The 20,633-nt window shown below is 42.7% G+C and overlaps 1 protein-coding gene across 1 annotated transcript; it reads right to left on the bottom strand.

Moving 5' to 3' along the window:
• Positions 1 to 8,144: 8,144 nt before the first annotated feature.
• Positions 8,145 to 20,612, bottom strand: LOC101472384 (tetraspanin-8). Its single transcript, XM_004564847.4, has 9 exons — positions 20,453 to 20,612; positions 19,149 to 19,220; positions 18,943 to 19,059; positions 18,324 to 18,398; positions 17,175 to 17,270; positions 11,476 to 11,586; positions 11,360 to 11,395; positions 11,180 to 11,263; positions 8,145 to 9,293 (listed from the first exon to the last, which is right to left on the bottom strand). The coding sequence occupies exons 1-9, from the start codon at positions 20,510 to 20,512 to the stop codon at positions 9,153 to 9,155; spliced, it is 792 nt and encodes a 263-aa protein (XP_004564904.1). The 5' UTR covers positions 20,513 to 20,612; the 3' UTR covers positions 8,145 to 9,152.
• Between the last annotated feature and the right edge of the window lie 21 nt (positions 20,613 to 20,633).

The raw sequence follows: 20,633 nt of genomic DNA, 5'->3' as shown, positions 1-20,633 counted from the left end.
ATTGGAACCCAGCGGACTCGGACCTCTACGAGCGGCAGGAGGTAGCGCTCTCCTTGTGGGCGGAAAAGCTCAAGGAGAGACAGCGGCTTTTCGTGGAGCGAGAGCACGTCTTCCAGGGTACTCGCTTGGCTCTGGGCGGGCCTTGGAGACACCGCGTTCACCCACCCACCTGCTACCTCCCATGCACCGGAGCATCTGCCGCGGAGTGTGGGCGTTTCACGCCGTGCTTCGGCCGCTCCCTCTCTCGCCACTTCGCTCCTCGCTCACACACCCGCCGCCTCATTCGCCGGACCTCCACCATCGCCACGGCACAGCGGCTACGCCTCACACCTCGGCTCAACGGAGGCTACCGCACCAGAGGCTCTGCTGTTTACCCCGGCCGCTTCCTCTTCCCGGAGAAAGCGGCGCACACGCCGCCATAAAACGGACTACTTTCAGCCACTCCCGATGGTGAGCTCCAGTGACTGTTTTTCGCACTCGCCATCTGATTATTCACTTAAAACGCACAATAGACTCACTTCTGATTCATGGGGAGTCTCCCTCCTAGACGAGGACGTGGACTGGGAAGAGTTTTTCTGCTCTGCTCCAAAGACTGTAAATAGTGGTGGCAGAAAAACCAGAACAATCCCCAATTAACCTGCCAGTAACACACACACCGTCACTATTTCCACACCCGTTACTCAGCCATTTCCCACCAGCACGGCGGCCCAGATTCGGCCTTCCCCTTCAGCCGTTTCACCTCCTCTGATGGCTAGGGCCCAGTCTACACCCACACCAGTGCCAGCTCCCAGGAGGAGGGCAGCTGCGACCCAGTCTACCTCCACACCCGCTTCTGTTTCTCAGGTGGGGGTGACTGGTGTCCAGCCACCTCCCGTGCCTGTCCCAGCACCCAGGCTGAGGGCAGCCCGAATCCAACCTGACCATCCCAGAGGCCTAGCTGAGGCTCTCCAGCCAGTGCCCTCATGCTCCAGAGGCTCGGAAGAGCTAGCCTGCTTACTCATCAGCCCACCACTTCATCCACCACCTGATCCAGCCTTTCACGCACTAGCTTTATCCCTGGTTAGGCTGGCTGAAGTGTCCCCTGCTCAGGCACCAGCTTTACTAGCCCAGGCTGTAGCTTTATCTCCCTCATTTGTCATGGTCCTGGGCCATGTTGGCCCAGTGTTCTTAGTTTTCTTGTATGTTTGTATTTTGTTCCTTATTTAGGCCATGTTTTCTGAGTTGCCCTGTTGTGTTGTTCCCTAAGTGTTTTCCCTTCATGGCTTTTACCCCCTGTGTGCCCCTCTGTGTATCTGTGAGCCCTCGTCTCTCCTTATGTTTTATTCCATGTTTCCCCTGCCCATTATGTCTAAGTTCTCCCCGTGCTCTCTCTCCCCCCCTGTGTGCCCTCTGTGTATTTATGAGCCCTCGTCTCCCTTTGTGGTTGTTTCATGTTTCCCCAGCCCGTTATGTCTGTGTTTTCCCCGTGCTCTCTCTCCTCCTGTCTGAACCTCTGTGCACTTCCTGTTTACTTTGTGACTCTCACGCCTGTACATGTCATGTTCAGTTCACCCCGCCCTGTCTCGTTATGATTATCAGTGTCACCTGTGTTCCCCATGTGTTCCCACTTTCCTCGTTAACCCTCTGTGTATTTCTGTCTGCGTCTCCCTCTGTTCGGCGTCGCGTTCTCCCTCATGTTGTGTGTTATTCTCCCCGTGGTTCGGTTCCTTGTACATCTCATGCTTTAGTTTTCCCAGTTTTAGTTTATTTTGTATTGCTTCTCGTGGCCAGCAATAAAGCTGTGTTTTTTGAGTTTATCCCCGTGTCTGTGAATCTGCATCTTGGGTCCTTCTCCTGCCTGCCACACAACGAACCATGACATCATTAGCTCAGTCTATAGCTCAGCCATCAGCTGTACCAACCTCAGCTCAGCCATTAGCCTCACCGACCTCTGTTTATCCGTTAGTCTCCTCAGTCCAGGCAGTTCACTCACCTGCCCTCCAGTCCCCTGTGGTTCAGTCTCCTCCTGCCCTCCAGTCTGCTCCTGTCCAGTCTGTAGTCCAGTCAGTCCAGTCTGTAGTCCAGTCAGTCCAGTCTGCTCCTGTCCAGTCTGTAGTCCAGTCTGCTCCTGTCCAGTTTGTAGTCCATTCTGCCCCTGTCCAGTCAGTCCAGTCTGCTCCTGTTCAGTCTGTAGTCCAGTCGCCTCCTGTCTCCCAGTCGCCCGTCCACCATCCCGTTCAGTTCCCGGACCTGCAGCCACAGCACCCCGAGCCAGCTGTGAGCTCTCCTGCTCCTCAGCCAGGGGTTTCCGCACCCGCTGGCCCGGCCGCTCTTCAGCCAGGGGTTTCCGCACCCGCTGGCCCGGCCGCTCTTCAGCCAGGGGTTTCCGCACCCGCTGGCCCGGCCGCTCTTCAGCCAGGGGTTTCCGCACCCGCTGGCCCGGCCGCTCTTCAGCCAGGGGTTTCCGCACCCGCTGGCCCGGCCGCTCTTCAGCCAGGGGTTTCCGCACCCGCTGGCCCGGCCGCTCTTCAGCCAGGGGTTCCTGCACCCGCTGGCCCGGCCGCTCCTCAGCCAGAGGCTTCCGCGCCTACTGGCCCTGCCTGTCTCCAGCCAGAGGCTTCCGCGCCGCCTGGTCCGGCATCAGACTCAGCCGCTGCCTCGCCTGGTCCGGCATCAGACTCAGCCGCTGCCTCGCCTGGTCCAGCCTCAGCCTCAGCTTCAGCTTCGCCTGGTCCGGCCTCGGCTTCTGCTTCGCCTGGTCCAGCCTCAGCTTCGCCTGGTCCAGCCTCAGCTTTGCCTTTTCCTGTGTCAGCTCGTCTTGTGTCATTAGCCAGATTATGTTCAGCTGTGTACTCACCGGTCTCTCATTATCATCCTCATCAGTCTGTGTATTTAAGCCCTCTGTTTCTACTCGTTCACTGTCATGTCATTGATGTTATGTTGTCCTTCCCGTGTGTTCCCTCAGTTCAGTCCGCCATTCAGTTGTCCAGCCAGTCAGTGCCCCTTCACCCACTCCTTATAATAAACCTCACCTACCTGCCAGTCCTGCGTTTGGGTTCCTTCTTCCTCGCCTCCATACAACGCCTGACAGACATTATGTTTTGGTTCATCTTGGATCACCAGGTTGCACCTCAGACTGTCCAGGAGCTTAGTGATGCCCCAGTCTAAATCTGGGACCAGATTCTCAATGACAACATACATCATCTCATTAGGAGCATGCCCTTACGTTGGTATTTGGCCTGCATGAAGCACATGGGAGCCACATAAACTATTTAGTACCAGTTTTAGTTGCAGCAATGACATTTTGGTGAAATAAACAAGCCTGCCACAAAACATTTCACTTTAAATTTCAGGGTGTCTTTGAATTCAGCCCTCTGTATGTTGATCATTTCCATTTCCATCAAACAATGTTTCATTCCTAACATATTACCCAGTCCATAACAGTATACTGTAGATATCCAGCATCATTCTTTCCCTATTGAGATCTAATGTGTTTTCCAAGTGTTACTTTTATTGAGCAGTGAGCAGTGTGTACTTCTAACATCAGCATCTGTTTATCTAAAGTTCAGCTTTTGCCATTATATTGTGACCAGTTCTTTTCAGGGAGATGACTTCATGGTCTTTGGTGGGTAAACACATTAGAAAGCAGTTGGATATAGTAAAGAGCATCAGTAGGTTTGAATGACTTTGTTTGTTCAATAGAAAAAGGTTAAAAATCAGAAAGTGGGTTAATCTGACACAATTAAACAGCATTTAGTTTTGTCTTCCTATGAAATGAATTATCTTCAGTTTGATCTACAGACAGAAAGTATCTCTTACTTAGTGTCTGAGGGTCTAGGTTCAGTGTTGAACACTGGAGGCTGAGCTTTGGACCAGTCACTCTTTATAGATAGACAGCTGGATCCTGGATACTCTGCTCTGTAATCCTCTTGATGCAGATCCCTCATTTTCAGTGCATCTGAGAGAACCCGGCAACACTGAAAGACAAAAACTTCACACCTAGAACAGGAAGTAACACACACATACACACTGCAGACAGGAGTCTAGAGTGTAATAAACCAAGCTGACAATTCTCATAAATGAGCAGATCCTTATTTTCTCTTGCAGTCCACGGAGAAACAGCAGACTCCACGTTTATTTTCCTCCACCATGCTCCTGTGTATGTTATGTCACAAGCGTGTGTACCAAATGTGCTACAGGTACAAAGATGTTCAGAATTGAGGCACATCTTTTCATTCAAAAACAATTGTTTATGATTATTCTTACACCATATAAATGCACAATAACAATTACCTTCTTTCCCTCCTTGAGCTCCATTTCTGTAAAATGAAGTTTGAACTCTAAATACTTTCACTATTGAGCAGAAAACCACTTCCTGCCATCTCAATTTTCAGGAAATCACATGCATGCATTACTGTACACGAGAACTGTTTATTACTGAACAAAGCCACGCAGTTACAGCAAGTCTGCCACACAGAAAATGGATGAATATTTTTCTTGGTTTTATGGAAACTCAGAACCTGTAGAGTTACTTGGAGATCCTGTGATACACCACCTAAATGGTTTTCTCACTTATCATTTGGAGATTTTCTTTGATCCCTCACTGACACTGAATCTTTTGTAAAAACAAACAAACAAACAAACAAACAAACAAACAAAAAAAGCAATAATTGAAAAAAAATAGGAGTAGAAATGACATACACTATAGGTAAAATGTCAGCTATTCTGGTGGTTAACATGGAATAAGGTCAGTAAAGTGAAAACTGTTGCAGTTTTTAGCGCTACAGTCGTGGATGTTTATGCTGCTAGCAGTGTTGGGAAGGTTACTTTTAAAATGTATTCCATTACAGAATACAGAATACATGCCCCAAAATGTATTCTGTAACGTATTCCGTTACGTTACTCAATGACAGTAACGTATTCTGAATACTTTGGATTACTTAATATATTATCATGCTTTTTACAACAACGTGAATGTGCTATTGCTGTGTGATTTATTACTATTACTGAAGGTCCGCGACTCCGAACTGTAGTAAAGGGACCTCTGACTAATAAGGCGGGGTCCCTGTCGGCTCGTAGCCGAAAAATAGCTTTACTTTGTTGGGGGGGTCAACTTTTCTTGCGAGAGACAGAGAGAGGCGTTGAAAGGCTGCTCCAACGGAACTTATTGTTTTCGGAGGAAAACACGAACACGGTCCAGCCCTGTATTCCAGCCCTAAACCTAACCTTATCCCTAGCCCTGACCATAACCTTATTCCTGACCTTAACCAGGACTTTAATGATGTTAAATAGCGTGTTTCTAAGCGATTTGAAGAAAAAGAGCGAACATGTGTAGGTTCAGTCCAGACGGTTCTCATATTTCCTCTTTTTCCGAGGTCGTCATTTAGGAACGTGGTGGGTAGCCGAAAACGTAATATGGTGACGATTTGTCACCTAGCGTAAAATGTTACGCTTTGGGAGTGAGAACGGGTTGGGTGTACAGTCGAGTCTTAATAGCTTACTTACAACTGGGCTCGTGAGACACTCTTCTTGGCTGAAGTGGTTATTATTATATTTACATGCTTCCAGCTCCCATTTTTCCTCGATGACAACTCCAACCTTTCCACTCCCCTTTTTCTCTCTCCCTCCTCGCGCTCACAGACCCATAACGTGTATGGCAGTGTTGTGCCAAAAAGTGATTGCCTGCCAAAAAGTGATTTCCAATGTTTCCGTGTATTTTTTATGTGTAATATCTTTACGTATGTTGGTAAATAGACTTCGGTGAACAGCGTTTACAAAGGGGTTATATATAGAATTAAAAGATTATCTGTTTTTTCAAGTATCTTTATAACTCTGTGTTATTGTACTCACATTATAACCAATCCGGTCCTTTTTCCCCACTTACAATATTTTTACAGAACTATTGTAATATTTGCTGCCATTTCTGCTGTCTTACTCTTACAAAATACATTTTTAATGTTAATGAGATTTTTTTTTAACTGCATAAATAAAGGTTCTATAAAAGTCGCTGCCAAAAACTGATTGCGGCTTCTACCTTGTTACACGAATGTTGTTTGTGGCTCAATATGACTTTGTGTCATCCATGAGGGATGCATTTGACATATGTTTCACATATTATAGGCCAACAAGTTACTTATAGCAGTTTAAATACGAGCAATCAGTTTTTGGCAAATACCGGAAATCAGTTTTTGGCAGACAATCACTTTTTGGCACAACACCAGTCCATTCTCCCTGCAACACGGACTACACTGCCCATGATGCTACATTCTTTAGAGCTATGCTTGTAGCATTCTGCCTGTTAGCTTAGCACAACAACAACAACAACAACGAAAAGGCGCTCTCACCCAGGAAACACACAGTCGCAGAGAGAGAGAGAGCGAGCGTCGCCCTGTAACCATGGCAACCGTAGCGCTGCCGCCTGGAACAACAGAACATAGCTGTCAAACAAAATCCAAATGGTCCTGACCCGCGACAAAATGGAACATGAAAGTACCGCAGTGTAATCCATTTATTTCAACAAAGTAACTATATTCTGAATACCACCTTTTTAAACGGTAACTGTAACGGAATACAGTTATTCATATTTTGTATTTTAAATACGTAACGGCGGTACATGTATTCCGTTACTCCCCAACACTGGCTGCTAGCCTGCTAGCCTAAAGTTCACATGAAGACTACACCTTTGAGTTGAGGGATAGTGGTGGGGCACCAATGTTAGCAATACCTGAGTGCGCTTAGAAGAAAGTTACCTGCTCTCTGTGAATCTAATGTGACTAAAAATTTACCTGTTTGGGGATTACATTCAACAATTTCCTAACATGTACAGTTCAGAGACTTGTTCAGAGAATGATACTTTTTATAAATGTTGTTATAAGTTTACAGTCCTAAACAGCCTGTCACTTATGGAATCTGAGCTGTCTGGGTTAGACGTTAACAACTTGATCAGTGATTGTTCTTCTGTCATGGTGATCTGTCCTCTAAGGCTGAAATGGTTCTGATTCTGGACTGAACTAAAAGCCTTTGAGGTCTTCCAGTGGCTTCGGGAAGTTGTGGTTCCTCTTCCCTTTTCTGCATCTGTGGCCACAGCAGCTGAGGGTTGAAGGTTTCCCGGAGAGTTTGAAATCTGCCCTGACAAGCTGGAAATTTATTCCCCTTCGGCGTTTTTGCAGTAAGGCTGAAGCAGCTGAAGGAGCATGTGAGACAGTATACATTCTCTCTGTATGGTGGCTAGATCATTCGGATCTCGTATTGTCTGAATATTTTTGTCATTTTCTTGTTCTGGCTCGACTGCATCAACTGTCCTATCTTGCGGACTGAGATAGGTCTAAATAAGGCTTAAGGAGACAGCTTGACCTATCACAGTCCCCCGCTCAGGGAGTGCCCCTTTCCCTCTGAAAGAGCAGGAAATTTCAGGCCAGGGCTTGGAGCTCTGAGCAGTTTGACATGCACACTTCCCTCTTCTCGTAAGAGTCAGCTGGGCACTTGTTAAACAGTGCTCTCTGGTGGCCAACTGCCTGCAGTACAAAGATATTCAATGAGAGTGGTTAAGAAAGGACACACATTTAAAGCTTATTTCCTTTTTGTTCCTCAGGCTGTGTAAAGAGTGACTGTTAACCATCAAAATGTTAGACCTAAAAGATTTATCAATTTGATGAAGTCATGGCTCAGACATCATAACAGGCCTCTGGATACTTACATGGAAATCTATCTACACATGAGCTTAAGCAGCCAGAAAGAAATAGAAATGACTGTGAACTCTACTTCTGTTTGTAGCTCGTCTTCTGTCTCGATATTTGCATGTTTCTGTCACTGAATGACAGACAATTAATCACAAAAACTGTCATCTCAAGGCACTTTATATTCTAAGCTGGAGACCTTACAATAATACAGAGAAAGCCCCAACAATCAGATGACCTCCTATGAACAAGCACTCGGTGACAGTGGGAAGTAAAAACCTTTAACCTTTTAACAGGAAGAAACCTCGGGCAGAAGCAGGCTCAGGGAGGGGCAACCATCTGAACAACCGGTTGGGCTTTAAGACAAGCAGAGACAGGACAAAAACACACTTTGGGAGAAAGAGCCAGCGATGATTAATTATTATTTATGATTAATAATTAAATGCAGTAATGGTGTGGAAAGAGCTGAGTGTCTGTGAAAACCAGGGGTGTCTGTGGTGCTCTTTTATTTTTGAAAGTCATTGATGTTTACATCAGAAAAATCAAACATGACAAAAACAAGAGACCCACAAGAAAATGTAGAATAAAAAAAATTCTCTTTCTAAATATTTAAAATGCTGTTTTATTTATTTATTTATTTATTTATGTGTGTGTGTGTGTGTGTGTGTGTGTGTGTGTGTGTGTGTGTGTACAAAAACACTGAGTGGAGTAAGATAAATGAGTCCACATTGTTTAAAAAAAAAAAAAATTGCTTTACGAAAAAAACCAAAATGATTGCTGCAGCTTTTTTCAAGGCGACTTCAGGCTAAAATGAGTTGTTGGCATGTGTGAGTTTTCTTTTGAGTCCATGCTTGAATGCCACTGACTGCATAACCCTCATTTCTTTTCTTAAAAATGGGAGGAGCTTTTTTTCCTTAAAACATTTTTATAAAAGTTCTAAAAGTTTAGCGGGACTTTAAAAAATAAAAATAAGATAAAAGTGTTGGAAATATATATAGAAAACACATTTAAAACTCAAAATGTAAACTTTGAATTCAAATAATTAAACTTTTAATTTTTAGTAGTCCTGGCTACACCAGTTCTCTTTTGGAGAGATTTGAGCTTCACTTTCACATCCCTTATCTTTTGTATGTAATGAACATGAACTTCTGCATTCTTAACATGTGACAAAAATAATGATTTCTGATAAAAGTTGATTCTAAATGAAAGCCACAAGTCAAATCTTGGAAAACTGAAAACATTTCTTAACTTCAAAGCAAGAACAACTAAGATAAATAAACAGTAGCATAAGAACAATGTTTATGTATCAGAAAAGCTGTGGCATTTTTCGGGTTTTCACTGATCTTAAAGGAACAAGTCAGAACTCCTTACAGAGCTGTAAGGCACTTTGGACACAAACCTCAAACTCACGTTAAAATTCAAGAAAAACAAAACTAACAGGACTCCTGGAACTTCCACGCAAAGCCAGCAATAAAGGAACAGTGCATCTTTCTGTGTCTAATATGGTGGAGGGTTGTACAGCTCCTCGTATTTTGGTGGCGATGTGGAGAGGACAGTGGGAACTGTGAGCAGGATGGGGGGTCTGTTGGGGTAACGCATCTGGTGGATCATTGCCGAGGACAGAATTGTGCCGAGCAGCTGCAGGGGACACAGAAAGGAGAGTTAAAAATCAGCTGCTCTGCAGGCTTAAAAATCTTAAATTGATAACATGGAAATTCAACTCAGTTTTCTTTATATAGCACCAAATCACAACAACAGTCTCCTCAGGGTGTTTCATGTTGTCAGCTAAAGGCCCAACAATAATACAAAAAAATCAGATCATTCTGTACGAGCAAGAACTTCGAGACTGTAGAAAGGAAAAGGTCTCGAATTTAAAGAGAAATGAGAACTGAACTCAGAGTCAAGATTTTCAGCTAAAATAGATTCTGGCTCTGAGAAATATCAGATTTAGATTTATGGCGCTGGCACGGCTGGCAGCCTTAACCCAATTTCCCTCGGGATGAATAAAGTATTATCAATCAATCAATCAATCAACACGTGCGCGCGCACACACAATGAAACAATTCTATTTTTATATCAAAATAATCATATTTATCTTTTTCTGGGACTTGGTGAAAGTTCATTCTCCAACTAACACAAACATTTCCTTCTGGTTTCTCGTTGCTTTTATTTGATTGGCTCCCCACCCACTCGTTCTTCAAACAGAAGCTTTGATGAACAACTTGGTTTGGCTTCTCTGCCTGAGATAATGATACAATATTTTATGTTATTATTTTATTGTTTCCTGCAAAGACCTGGATTGGTACACATGATTATAGGCTACTTGTGGCTTAGTCATGGGTCCTACAGTGTTTTATTGTTTCGCGTATCTTTCAGGTGACTCCATAATATGACTCGCATTCCAGAAAGTACAGAGTACTTACTGTGTACTTGCCTCATTGTTTCCTGCAAAACCTGACTTGTTGCCTGCAAATTGCATGCAAGTACAGGGTACTTGAGCCGTATTTGCAGGTTGTGTTATAAAGTGCTACCAAAAACTGAACAACTAGATGTATTATACACGCAATGACCTCATTATTTGAAACTTTTCCATGTTTACTATGAGCGGCCACCTCAGGAACAGGAATTCCAGGTGTATTTGGTTAGAATGAAACCGAACTGAGAACATTTTACTGAACTCACTTAAACTAAAAAATAGTTTTGACTGAAATTTCATCACAGAAATGTTTCTTTTTATTGTCACAGATCAAATGCTGATCTTCTGGAGCATGTGGCATTTTCAAGTATTTGAAACATGATTTTAGGACTTCATGATCATTTTTAAAGAGAAACAGTTTCGGTTATTATTTTGTAAATCAAAAATAACAGTGACTGATGTAAACGTGACACTCCCCATCAAGACAAAAGCTAAATGACTGGCCATTTGTTTTTTCAGTTTTAAAGGATCATTACAGATCACATGGTAAATAATAATGGATTGGATTTATATAGCGCTTTTCAAGGCACCCAAAGCACTTTACAATACCACTATTCATTCACTCTAACATTCACACACTGGTGGAGGGAGCTACAGTTGTAGCCACAGCTGCCCTCGGGCAGACTGACAGAAGCGAGGCTGCCATATTGCGCCATCGGCCCCTCTGGCCAACACCAGTAGGCAAGTAGGGTAAAGTGTCTTGTCCAAGGACACAACGACCAGGACAGAGAGCCCAGGGATCGAACCGGCGACCTTCCGGTTACAGATGCGATTCCCAACCCCCTGAGACACGGTCGCCCTATATAATGCATCATAAGTCTTACCTAAAGATCAAACCACTTTAGACAAACCACATCCTGCAATTTCACCATATTTAAAATCTAAAAAAATCCCCATCCACTACTCTGAATACTTTACTGCTATATTAAACTACTTTCTTAAAAAATGATATTGAATCAGATTTTTTTTTTTGAGTGCTGCCATTAGTAACTGAAACAGGACATTTACTCTGTGGAAACCTTGTCTTTAAATAGCTAACAATACTCACTGCCAGAATAGCCAGAGTGAAGAAGACTCCGAGTACGATGTCAAAACCCAGCAGGAAGTAGTGCATTATTATGGGGAAGCAGGTCTAAACACAGACAAAAAATAAAGTTAGGGTTATAGTTTCTGTAAATCAGCTGATGAAATCAAGAAACATTTTTCAAAATAAAGCCGAGTCACTCACTTGGGTGTAGATGGATGTTGATCTCTCCATTAAAGACTGGAAAGATAGAAAAATTAAAAGATATGACTAACCGAGTTACATTTAATAGAAGTGAAGCTGTGTGTGTTGATACTCACTCTGTAGCCAACAGTCTGACACTTGCCCTCTTCCTCCTCCTCCAGGTTGCATTTACAGGATTCAGGAATGTTGTTCCAGTCTTTGTAGCTGAACAGACCACAGCAGTGAAACTAAAATAAACCAGAAGAAACAGGAGGGTTATAGTTGACTGGCACAGATGAGATGGAGAACGATTCTTTTAAAAGTGTGAGAGAGTGTTAAAAGACACTGTCCAGGACATTTCCATCTCCTGCTGTTATGATTAACTGTAATCTATACAACCCATATAATCCAGTCTATGTAATCTGGTCTGTTGGACAGCTCTGGAAAAAGTGAAGGGGGCAGAAATTCTGGACTTTTAATTGTCTCCTCCGTGGTCGTTCATATTTTTCAGCATCTACAGAAATCTCAGTTAAAACAGAAAATATATAAATCTATAACCAGTCGAGATGCGTTCATGAAACCGCACATCTTACAGTGAGACAGAGATGAAATGTGTCATTAAACTTCTTTACACTGACAGAAAGGATAGTTTCTTCAGACCAAAGCTTGCTGTATGTTGACCTCAATGCAAAAATATGTTTGGCACCTCTGATTTACATTGTGCCGCAAGAGAGGAAGTTGAAACTTCTGCTTTTTACCGAGATTCAAAGTAGAGCTATGGTTTTGATTCTAAAGGGAAGTCAGATACACATATCATTGTCACGGTCCTGGGTCTGTGACCCAGTGTTTTCTGTTTTGTATGGTTAATCTTTGATTTCATGATGTACAGTGGGGCAAAAAAGTATTTAGTCAGCCACCAATTTGTGCAAGTTCCCCCACTTAAAATGATGACAGAGGTCAGTAATTTGCACCAGAGGTACACTTCAACTGTGAGAGACAGAATGTGGGAAAAAAAAAAAAAAAAAAAAAAAAAAAAAAATCCATGAATCCACATGGTAGGATTTGTAAAGAATTTATTCGTAAATCAGGGTGGAAAATAAGTATTTGGTCAATAACAAAAATACAACTCAATACTTTGTAACATAACCTTTGTTGGCAATAACAGAGGTCAAACGTTTACTATAGGTCTTTACCAGGTTTGCACACACAGTAGCTGGTATTTTGGCCCATTCCTCCATGCAGATCTTCTTGAGAGCAGTGATGTTTTGGGGCTGTCGCCGAGCAACACGGACTTTCAACTCCCGCCACAGATTTTCTGTGGGGTTGAGGTCTGGAGACTGGCTAGGCCACTCCAGGACTTTCAAATGCTTCTTACGGAGCCACTCCTTTGTTGCCCGGGCGGTGTGTTTTGGATCATTGTCATGTTGGAAGACCCAGCCTCGTTTCATCTTCAAAGTTCTCACTGATGGAAGGAGGTTTTGGCTCAGAATCTCACGATACATGGCCCCATTCATTCTGTCCTTAACACGGATCAGTCGTCCTGTCCCCTTGGCAGAAAAACAGCCCCATAGCATGATGTTTCCACCCCCATGCTTCACAGTAGGTATGGTGTTCTTGGGATGCAACTCAGTATTCTTCTTCCTCCAAACACGACGAGTTGAGTTTATACCAAAAAGTTCAACTTTGGTTTCATCTGACCACATGACATTCTCCCAATCCTCTGCTGTATCATCCATGTGCTCTCTGGCAAACTTCAGACGGACCTGGACATGCACTGGCTTCAGCAGCGGAACACGTCTGGCACTGCGGGATGTGATTCCCTGCCGTTGTAGTGTGTTACTGATGGTGACCCTTGTTACTTTGGTCCCAGCTCTCTGCAGGTCATTCACCAGGTCCCCCCGTGTGGTTCTGGGATCTTTGCTCACCGTTCTCATGATCATTTTGACCCCACGGGATGAGATCTTGCGTGGAGCCCCAGATCGAGGGAGATTATCAGTGGTCTTGTATGTCTTCCATTTTCTGATGATTGCTCCCACAGTTGATTTTTTCACACCAAGCTGCTTGCCTATTGTAGATTCACTCTTCCCAGTCTGGTGCAGGTCTACAATACTTTTCCTGGTGTCCTTCGAAAGCTCTTTGGTCTTGGCCATGGCGGAGTTTGGAGTCTGACTGTTTGAGGCTGTGGACAGGTGTCTTTTATACAGATGATGAGTTCAAACAGGTGCCATTCATACAGGTAATGGGTGGGGGACAGAAAAGCTTCTTACAGAGGACGTTACAGGTCTGTGAGAGCCAGAGATTTTCCTTGTTTGAGGTGACCAAATACTTATTTTCCACCCTGATTTACGAATAAATTCTTTACAAATCCTACCATGTGAATTCATGGATTTTTTTTTTTCTTCCACATTCTGTCTCTCACAGTTGAAGTGTACCTCTGGTGCAAATTACTGACCTCTGTCATCATTTTAAGTGGGGGAACTTGCACAATCGGTGGCTGACTAAATACTTTTTTGCCCCACTGTATCTTTGTTTATTCCTACGTTTTGGTTCTGTGTTATATTATACCTCTAAGTTCAGTCTATGTATTTCCTGTTTTGTTGTGAAGGTCCGTGTCTCATGTCAGTGTGTTTAGTTTTGTTTCCTCTGTCTAGTCATGTCCGATTACTCCCAGCTGTGTCCTCCTTCTGTGTCTCATTCTCTTGTTATCCTTGTGTCTGCCTCTGTTAGTTGCTGGTTCGTCTGTGTAACAGCCATCCGTCATTCTGTGTATTTCCCTGCGTTGCTGTTTCTGTTAGTTTTTACCAGTTTAGGTTATTCTTAGGTTTTGTTTCATGCCTGTTACATTCCTGTCTGTTTTACCTACCATGTCAATAAAGCTCGCTCACATCAGAAGCTGCCTGCATCTGGGGTCCTACTTTCAACCTCACCTCACTGCAGACGTGACAATCATAGTCCTACTAGTGTAAAAAGTTTAAAGATTCAGTTACACCATTTCATGTGTTGCTTGCTTTTTTTTTTTTTTTTTTTTTTTTTTTTTTAAATATAAAAACAGGACAGTAAAATAAAGGAACACAGTTTACTGTCTTGGTAAAAGCATTTCCTGGCTCTTCACTTTGCATATCTTGATTTGCACTTCTCTTTGAGAATGCATCTGACAGCCAATAAGCAGCCTAAACTCAACCGGATGCCCTGTGTGGAATTACGGGAATGGAAAAACAGGTCTGACAACAAATGTTTGTGAGCTGGAAAGTCAACGGCTGCAATCTGAATGTAGCGAGCAAGAGGAAGCTCTTTTGTCAAAGCAACCAACCATGACTTTTCATACTTGGCAGTTAGTGCGTGGCTGCACGGTGTCTTCATGAGTAACACTGTCACGTAAAAAGAATTTCAGGCTCGATACTGATACTCAAGAAAATACACAACATGAGGACAAAATGACAGAATGAAAGGACACAGTTCTTATTTTATGTTTTAAATAAATGTTCAAACACTTCTGACTCTTTGACTCCTTATCAAACAGAGCTGGTATGTTAGGCTGTCACAGTTTCTGGTTGCTGGTACTTACTTTACTTCCTTTTGCTTCAATATAGGAAAAAAAACTTTATAATTATGCTTTGCTATTAAATTAACACTATTTATCTATCAAAACTGAACAGACCACAGGAGTGAAACTAAAAAACCCCAGAAGAAACAGGAGGGTTATTGTTGACTGGCACAGATGAGATGGAGAACAGGATTGGCAGTCCTGACTGATGACAATGCCCCACAGTCAAACGATAACCTTTTATTATTTGCCATCACTTCTACACACTACCTTAACGATAACCTAATAGATAGCTAATGCGGCTAACTGCTAATAGCTAAAGTAGTTAAAGCTAATGCTAATGTTTAATAGCCGCTACAACGAGTCTTCAACCTCAGTCTGCGACTGGGGAGAGTGCCCGCCCTATGGAAGACATCCTGCATCGTCCCGGTCCCCAAAAAGAACCGGCCCAATGAGCTGAATGACTTCCGACCGGTGGCACTGACGTCACATCTTATGAAGACTCTAGAGCGGCTCTTCCTCAACCTCCTCCGACCACAGGTACAACATGCCCAGGACCCACTACAGTTTGCATACAAGGCGGGTGCCGGAGTGGAGGATGCCATCCTGTACCTCCTACACAGAGCCCACTCACACCTGGATGGGGGAAAAGGCACGGTCAGGATCCTGTTTCTTGACTTTTCCAGTGCCTTTAATACCATCCGGCCCTGTATGCTTCAAGAAAAACTGAACAGGATGGAGGTGGACCCCTGCCTGGTGGCTTGGATCTCCGACTACCTCACCGACAGACCACAGTACGTCAGGCTGAAGGACATCACGTCTGACACAGTGGTCAGCAGCACAGGAGCCCCACAGGGAACTGTGCTGTCCCCTCTTCTCTTCACCCTGTACACCTCTGACTTCTGCTACAACTCTGAATTATGCCACATTCAGAAGTTTGCAGACGACACAGCCATCATGGGGTGTATCTGGGATGATCAGGAAGAGGAGTACAGAAGTCTGGTGAGGAACTTTGTCGCATGGAGTCACACAAACCACCTTCAACTCAACACCTCAAAGACTAAGGAACTGGTTGTGGACTTCGGGAGGTCCAGAGAAGGTCCACTGCCGGTTCAGATAGAGGGGGAGGAGGTGGAGGTGGTCAACAAGTACAAGTACCTCGGGCTGTGGGTGGACAATAAACTGGACTGGTCATGCAACACAGAGCACCTGTATAAAAAAGCCCAAAGCCGACTGTACTTCCTCAGGAGGCTGAGGTCTTTTAACATCTGCAGGAAGCTCCTGAGGATGTTTTACCAGTCGGTGGTTGCTGGAGTACTTTTCTATGCTGTGGTGTGCTGGGGGAGCAGCACAGCAAAGAAGGACTCATCCAGGCTGGAGAAACTGATCAGGAGGGCTAGCTCTGTGGTCGGCATGAAGCTGGACACTCTGGTGACAGTGGCAGAGAAAAGGACATTAAAGAAACTGATGGACATTATGGACAATGCTGGGCATCCTCTGCACACGGCCATTAACAACCAGAAGAGTCTGTTCAGTGACAGGTTGCTTCTCCCCAAGACAAGAACTAACAGACTTAAAAACTCCTTTGTCCCACACGCCATCAAACTGTTTAACTCCTCTCTGGAGGGGAGAGGGAGGGGAAACAGGAGGACAAAGGAGGGAACAACTAAGCTGTAGTGCCTCTTCACCTCACTGTGCAATACCTTTGTAAATAGTCAACGGTGCAATAGACTCAATACTTGAAATGTGCAATTCACTTGTATTTTTATTTTTATTCCTATTTATTCTATTTATCCCCTTCGTATATTTTATTTATATTGTCTCTGTATTTATATATATGTGTGTGTGTATAACTCTGTAACTTCTGTCGGTGCTGTGCTTTTTTGGAAATCGAATTTCCCAGAGGAACCCACCCGAGGGATTAATAAAGTTCTATCTAATCTAATCTAATCTAATCTAATACTTCAGCTTAAAAATGCTGACCTGACAAAATTCCTCAGAAACACCGGGTTGTCAGCTTCACCAAGTTGGTTGTGTTGCTGTTATTTTTTTAATTTTAGTACCATTTAGTATTCACGATTTGGATTGTTTTCCCTTCTCAACAACCCTACTAGCATTTTCACAATTTTGGCATTGAAGGGTACCATTAAGTTTTAGTTTCATGGAAATCCCAACCCAGCCTTTAATGGAACTCAGCTGGTTTGGATGTAAGAATAAAACATTAAATTGAACAAAAGAGAAATCCACAAAGTACATGAAGTATAAAACACAAGGCAGAGCTGAATATCTCACAATTTTCTGGATGTTGTCAGCCATGTTCTTCATATCCCTTGAGTTTTCATCCAAAGGCAGAAACATCCGAAACTTGTTCTCCATTATACCTTCAATCTGCAAACAAAATCGTCATCCATATTAGATATCACTTTTTGAAAATAACGTTGTTCTACCATTTTTTTTAGCCAGTGATTATTTATCTTGGTGATTATTTTGATACATAAAGTGACTAAAAGGGTTTCCAGCAGAGATATTTGTGCAAAAAGAATTGAAGTAATAACTGAAATATTTTAATATTACAGTTTAGACCTTATTAAATTCTTTAAGGAACAGTTTAAATAAGATGAAAACCCTCCAAAGCTTGAGAGGATTAAACTGATGAAACTCAGCTTTACGTCACTTTTAGGCCTCATTTATAGTAATTTCACTAAAAACTATGTTGACATTTGGATTATTAAACGATGTTATTTGTCACTGCTGTTGTTTGCAAGTACTTTTCCTTGAAAAACAAAGCTAAACACTCTGTAGAGCTGATGTGGCAACCAGACACTCATGCGGTTGCAGGCTGTGAAAATGTGGTTATTTCAACTTTTTCAGAGGAAGCTGAAATTCCACTATGTCTTTAGCCACAGTGAACTCTTACACTTTCAACTGATGAAGTTGTTAGTTAGGTTATCACCTACAGTATTTTACTGAAGTTAAACACTGTCATTAAATATATGTTTATTTTAACAACCTTCCACCTTAGCTACATATACCAGGTACAATAAAACCATGTACAATAAAAATGAAAACCGAATACCTGATTAAACTTCTCTGCTGCTGTCAGCTCATGTAAACCTCTTTACATGTACCAGACACTGGTGAATCTCTTTAGGGCTGGGGGCAAGCTTAGTGTTCAGTTCTATCAACCCCTTTGCATCAAATTTTTATCTATTTGGCACAACATATGGGGAATTTTTGCATGGAAAGCACTCTGAAAATGCTCTACTTTCTGAAACTACGCAACACAACAACTGCCAATAAATGAATTATTGGAAATTTGATGGCTTTTAATTGTGTTTACTGGTGAATTTAGCTTCATCATGTTCACAGCATAAATAAAGGAGTGCCTGTATTTACATTTCCTATCATTAGACTCCAAAGCAGTGACAGGTGGGCCTTTACCTGTGGACGCATGATGGCAACCGGGACTGCATATTTGAACATCACCAGACATCCAAGGACCATACACACCAGGAACTGTGGGGAAGAACATGAAAACACTTAATCTGATGTATTTGGGGATTACTGACATTTCTCAACCCTGACCAGTTTCACTGTGAGGAAGAAGAAAAAAGATCATTTGACTCTCCAGGTTAAATCATAGAATATTTCTAAGATGGTTAATTTTGTAACATGTAAAAAGGAAGTAATTTTTATTCTTTCACAACTGTGCATGTGATCTACTTCAAGCTTTTCAACTGTTCTCATTTTACCTAAAAGCAGTTTTGCACTTTAACAGCAGTGCCTCCAGAACATGCTTTCAGCTCCAGTGTGCTCTGCACAGCAAGTCTATACTCACAGGGGGACACTTTCTGAAACAGTGATCTGTGTGTGTGTTAGTTACTCCTTGGGGTCATATTGGGTACAAACAGCAGTCTTTGGGGCTTAAAAATTAAGGGCTGAAGTATCAAAAGTTACAGTACTTCCGATGCCCACCTAAGGCTCCAGCAGTAAGTCGACATTTGGAGTTTTTATTTTGAAGTTAGAGTATCCCAGAAGATCAGGTAATCTTTGTACTCACCACAATCAGGGCAACTCTGCTCTCTTTGTGGGCTCCATAGGCTCCCAGGATAGCCAGCACCATGATGATGGCGCCCATGATATAGAGGCTGAACAGACCACTGTCCCGACCCTCCAGCTACGGCCAAAAGCAGTAAATAAAAGTCAGATATGGCTTCAGAGTCACACCCATGAGTTAAACCTGTGTTTCAACAGCTTTGTTCTCACATTTCCTCCTTCTTGAATGCTGGTGGAGAACTGAGCCAGCAGAGCGAGGCTGATGATGACGCCGCCAACAATCTAAATACAAAATAAAACTGATTGGTTAGAACTTTATGGACCACGACAACCGAAACAGCTGTGAACCAAAACTTTAGACAATAAAACTGCAGTTAGAACAGCAGTTCAGCAGTTTAGCTTTTCAAAAGTCTAAGTACAGCATTAAATTATTGATTATTTGATGAATAAAAAGACACCGATTCATTATTTTTGATTTATTTATGAATCACTGTTGTGCTGAGGTTCAGGTTCAGCCTCGGGCTTGGGTTCATTCTTTGTGCAGGTATGAACAGGTATGTACAATCTGTTTGGATCAAGTCATCCAGTGCATTCCACAGATGTGTTGTAATACAGCGACATGAACAAAAAGATAAAAACCAAAGAATTCACAAAGCTTAAAAACCGCCCAGAAAAACAGGAAACTAGGTCATAGCTTAGAATTACTCGAATATGAGCAGCTATTTTGAAATACAGGTAACCACAGCCTAGCTAACGATCAGCTGGCCTACTTCCAAACAAATAAAGACTAAAGTAACAGAACTAAACAGAACTGGAACCAGTAAAACAAAGTCCACCAACCACCAACCCCAAGTGAAACAGTGACGCCTTCGAAGCTTATGTTGTGAGATGTGACGGTGTTGTGCCAAAAAGTGATTGTCTGCCAAAAACTGATTTCTGGCATTTGCCAAAAACTGATTGGTTGTATTTAAACTGCTATAAATAACTTGTTGATCTACAATATGTGAAACATATGTCAAATATATCCCTCATGAATTATATCAAGTCATCTTGACCAACAAACAACATTCCTGTAACAAGGTAGAAGCACAATCACTTTTTGGCAGTGACTTTTATGTATCCTTTATTTATGCAGTTTAAAAAAAAAAACTTGTTTGCTTTAAAAATGTCTCTTTTAAGAGTATTCTGGCCAAGAGGACAGCTGAAATCGCAACAAATACAAAAATAGTTCTGTAAACATATTTTACGTGGACAAAAGAAAGCTGATTGATTATAATTAAGTACAATAACACAGCTACAAAGATAATTGAGAAACAGGTAATTTTTTTAAATTGTGTATTTAACCCCTTTGCAATACCTGTTCACCGAAGTCTATTTAGCAACATACGTAACGATATTACACATAAAAAACACACGGAAACGTTTTTGGCACAACAACCCGGCACTGCGCACTTTAAATTACTGCTGGGACCAAACACGTTTTAGCTGCTGTTTGAAAATGAAGCTCAACTCACCGCGAAGAAGATGTTGAAGATGATGAAGGTGCGTTTAAGGCAGGTGTTGATCTGAGCCATATTTGCAGCTTGAGAGGGAAGAACACTTTTGAAGAAAACAGTTCTGTTTGTGGAGTCCACAGGAGCACCGACTGCTGCGGAGGAAGTGAGAGGAGATGGGCGGGTTGAGTTGCTTTTAAAC

Source organism: Maylandia zebra, linkage group LG17, assembly GCF_041146795.1.
Source record: "Maylandia zebra isolate NMK-2024a linkage group LG17, Mzebra_GT3a, whole genome shotgun sequence".
Taxonomy (NCBI): Eukaryota; Metazoa; Chordata; class Actinopteri; order Cichliformes; family Cichlidae; genus Maylandia; species Maylandia zebra.
This window is presented reverse-complemented; position numbering and strand designations above follow the sequence as displayed.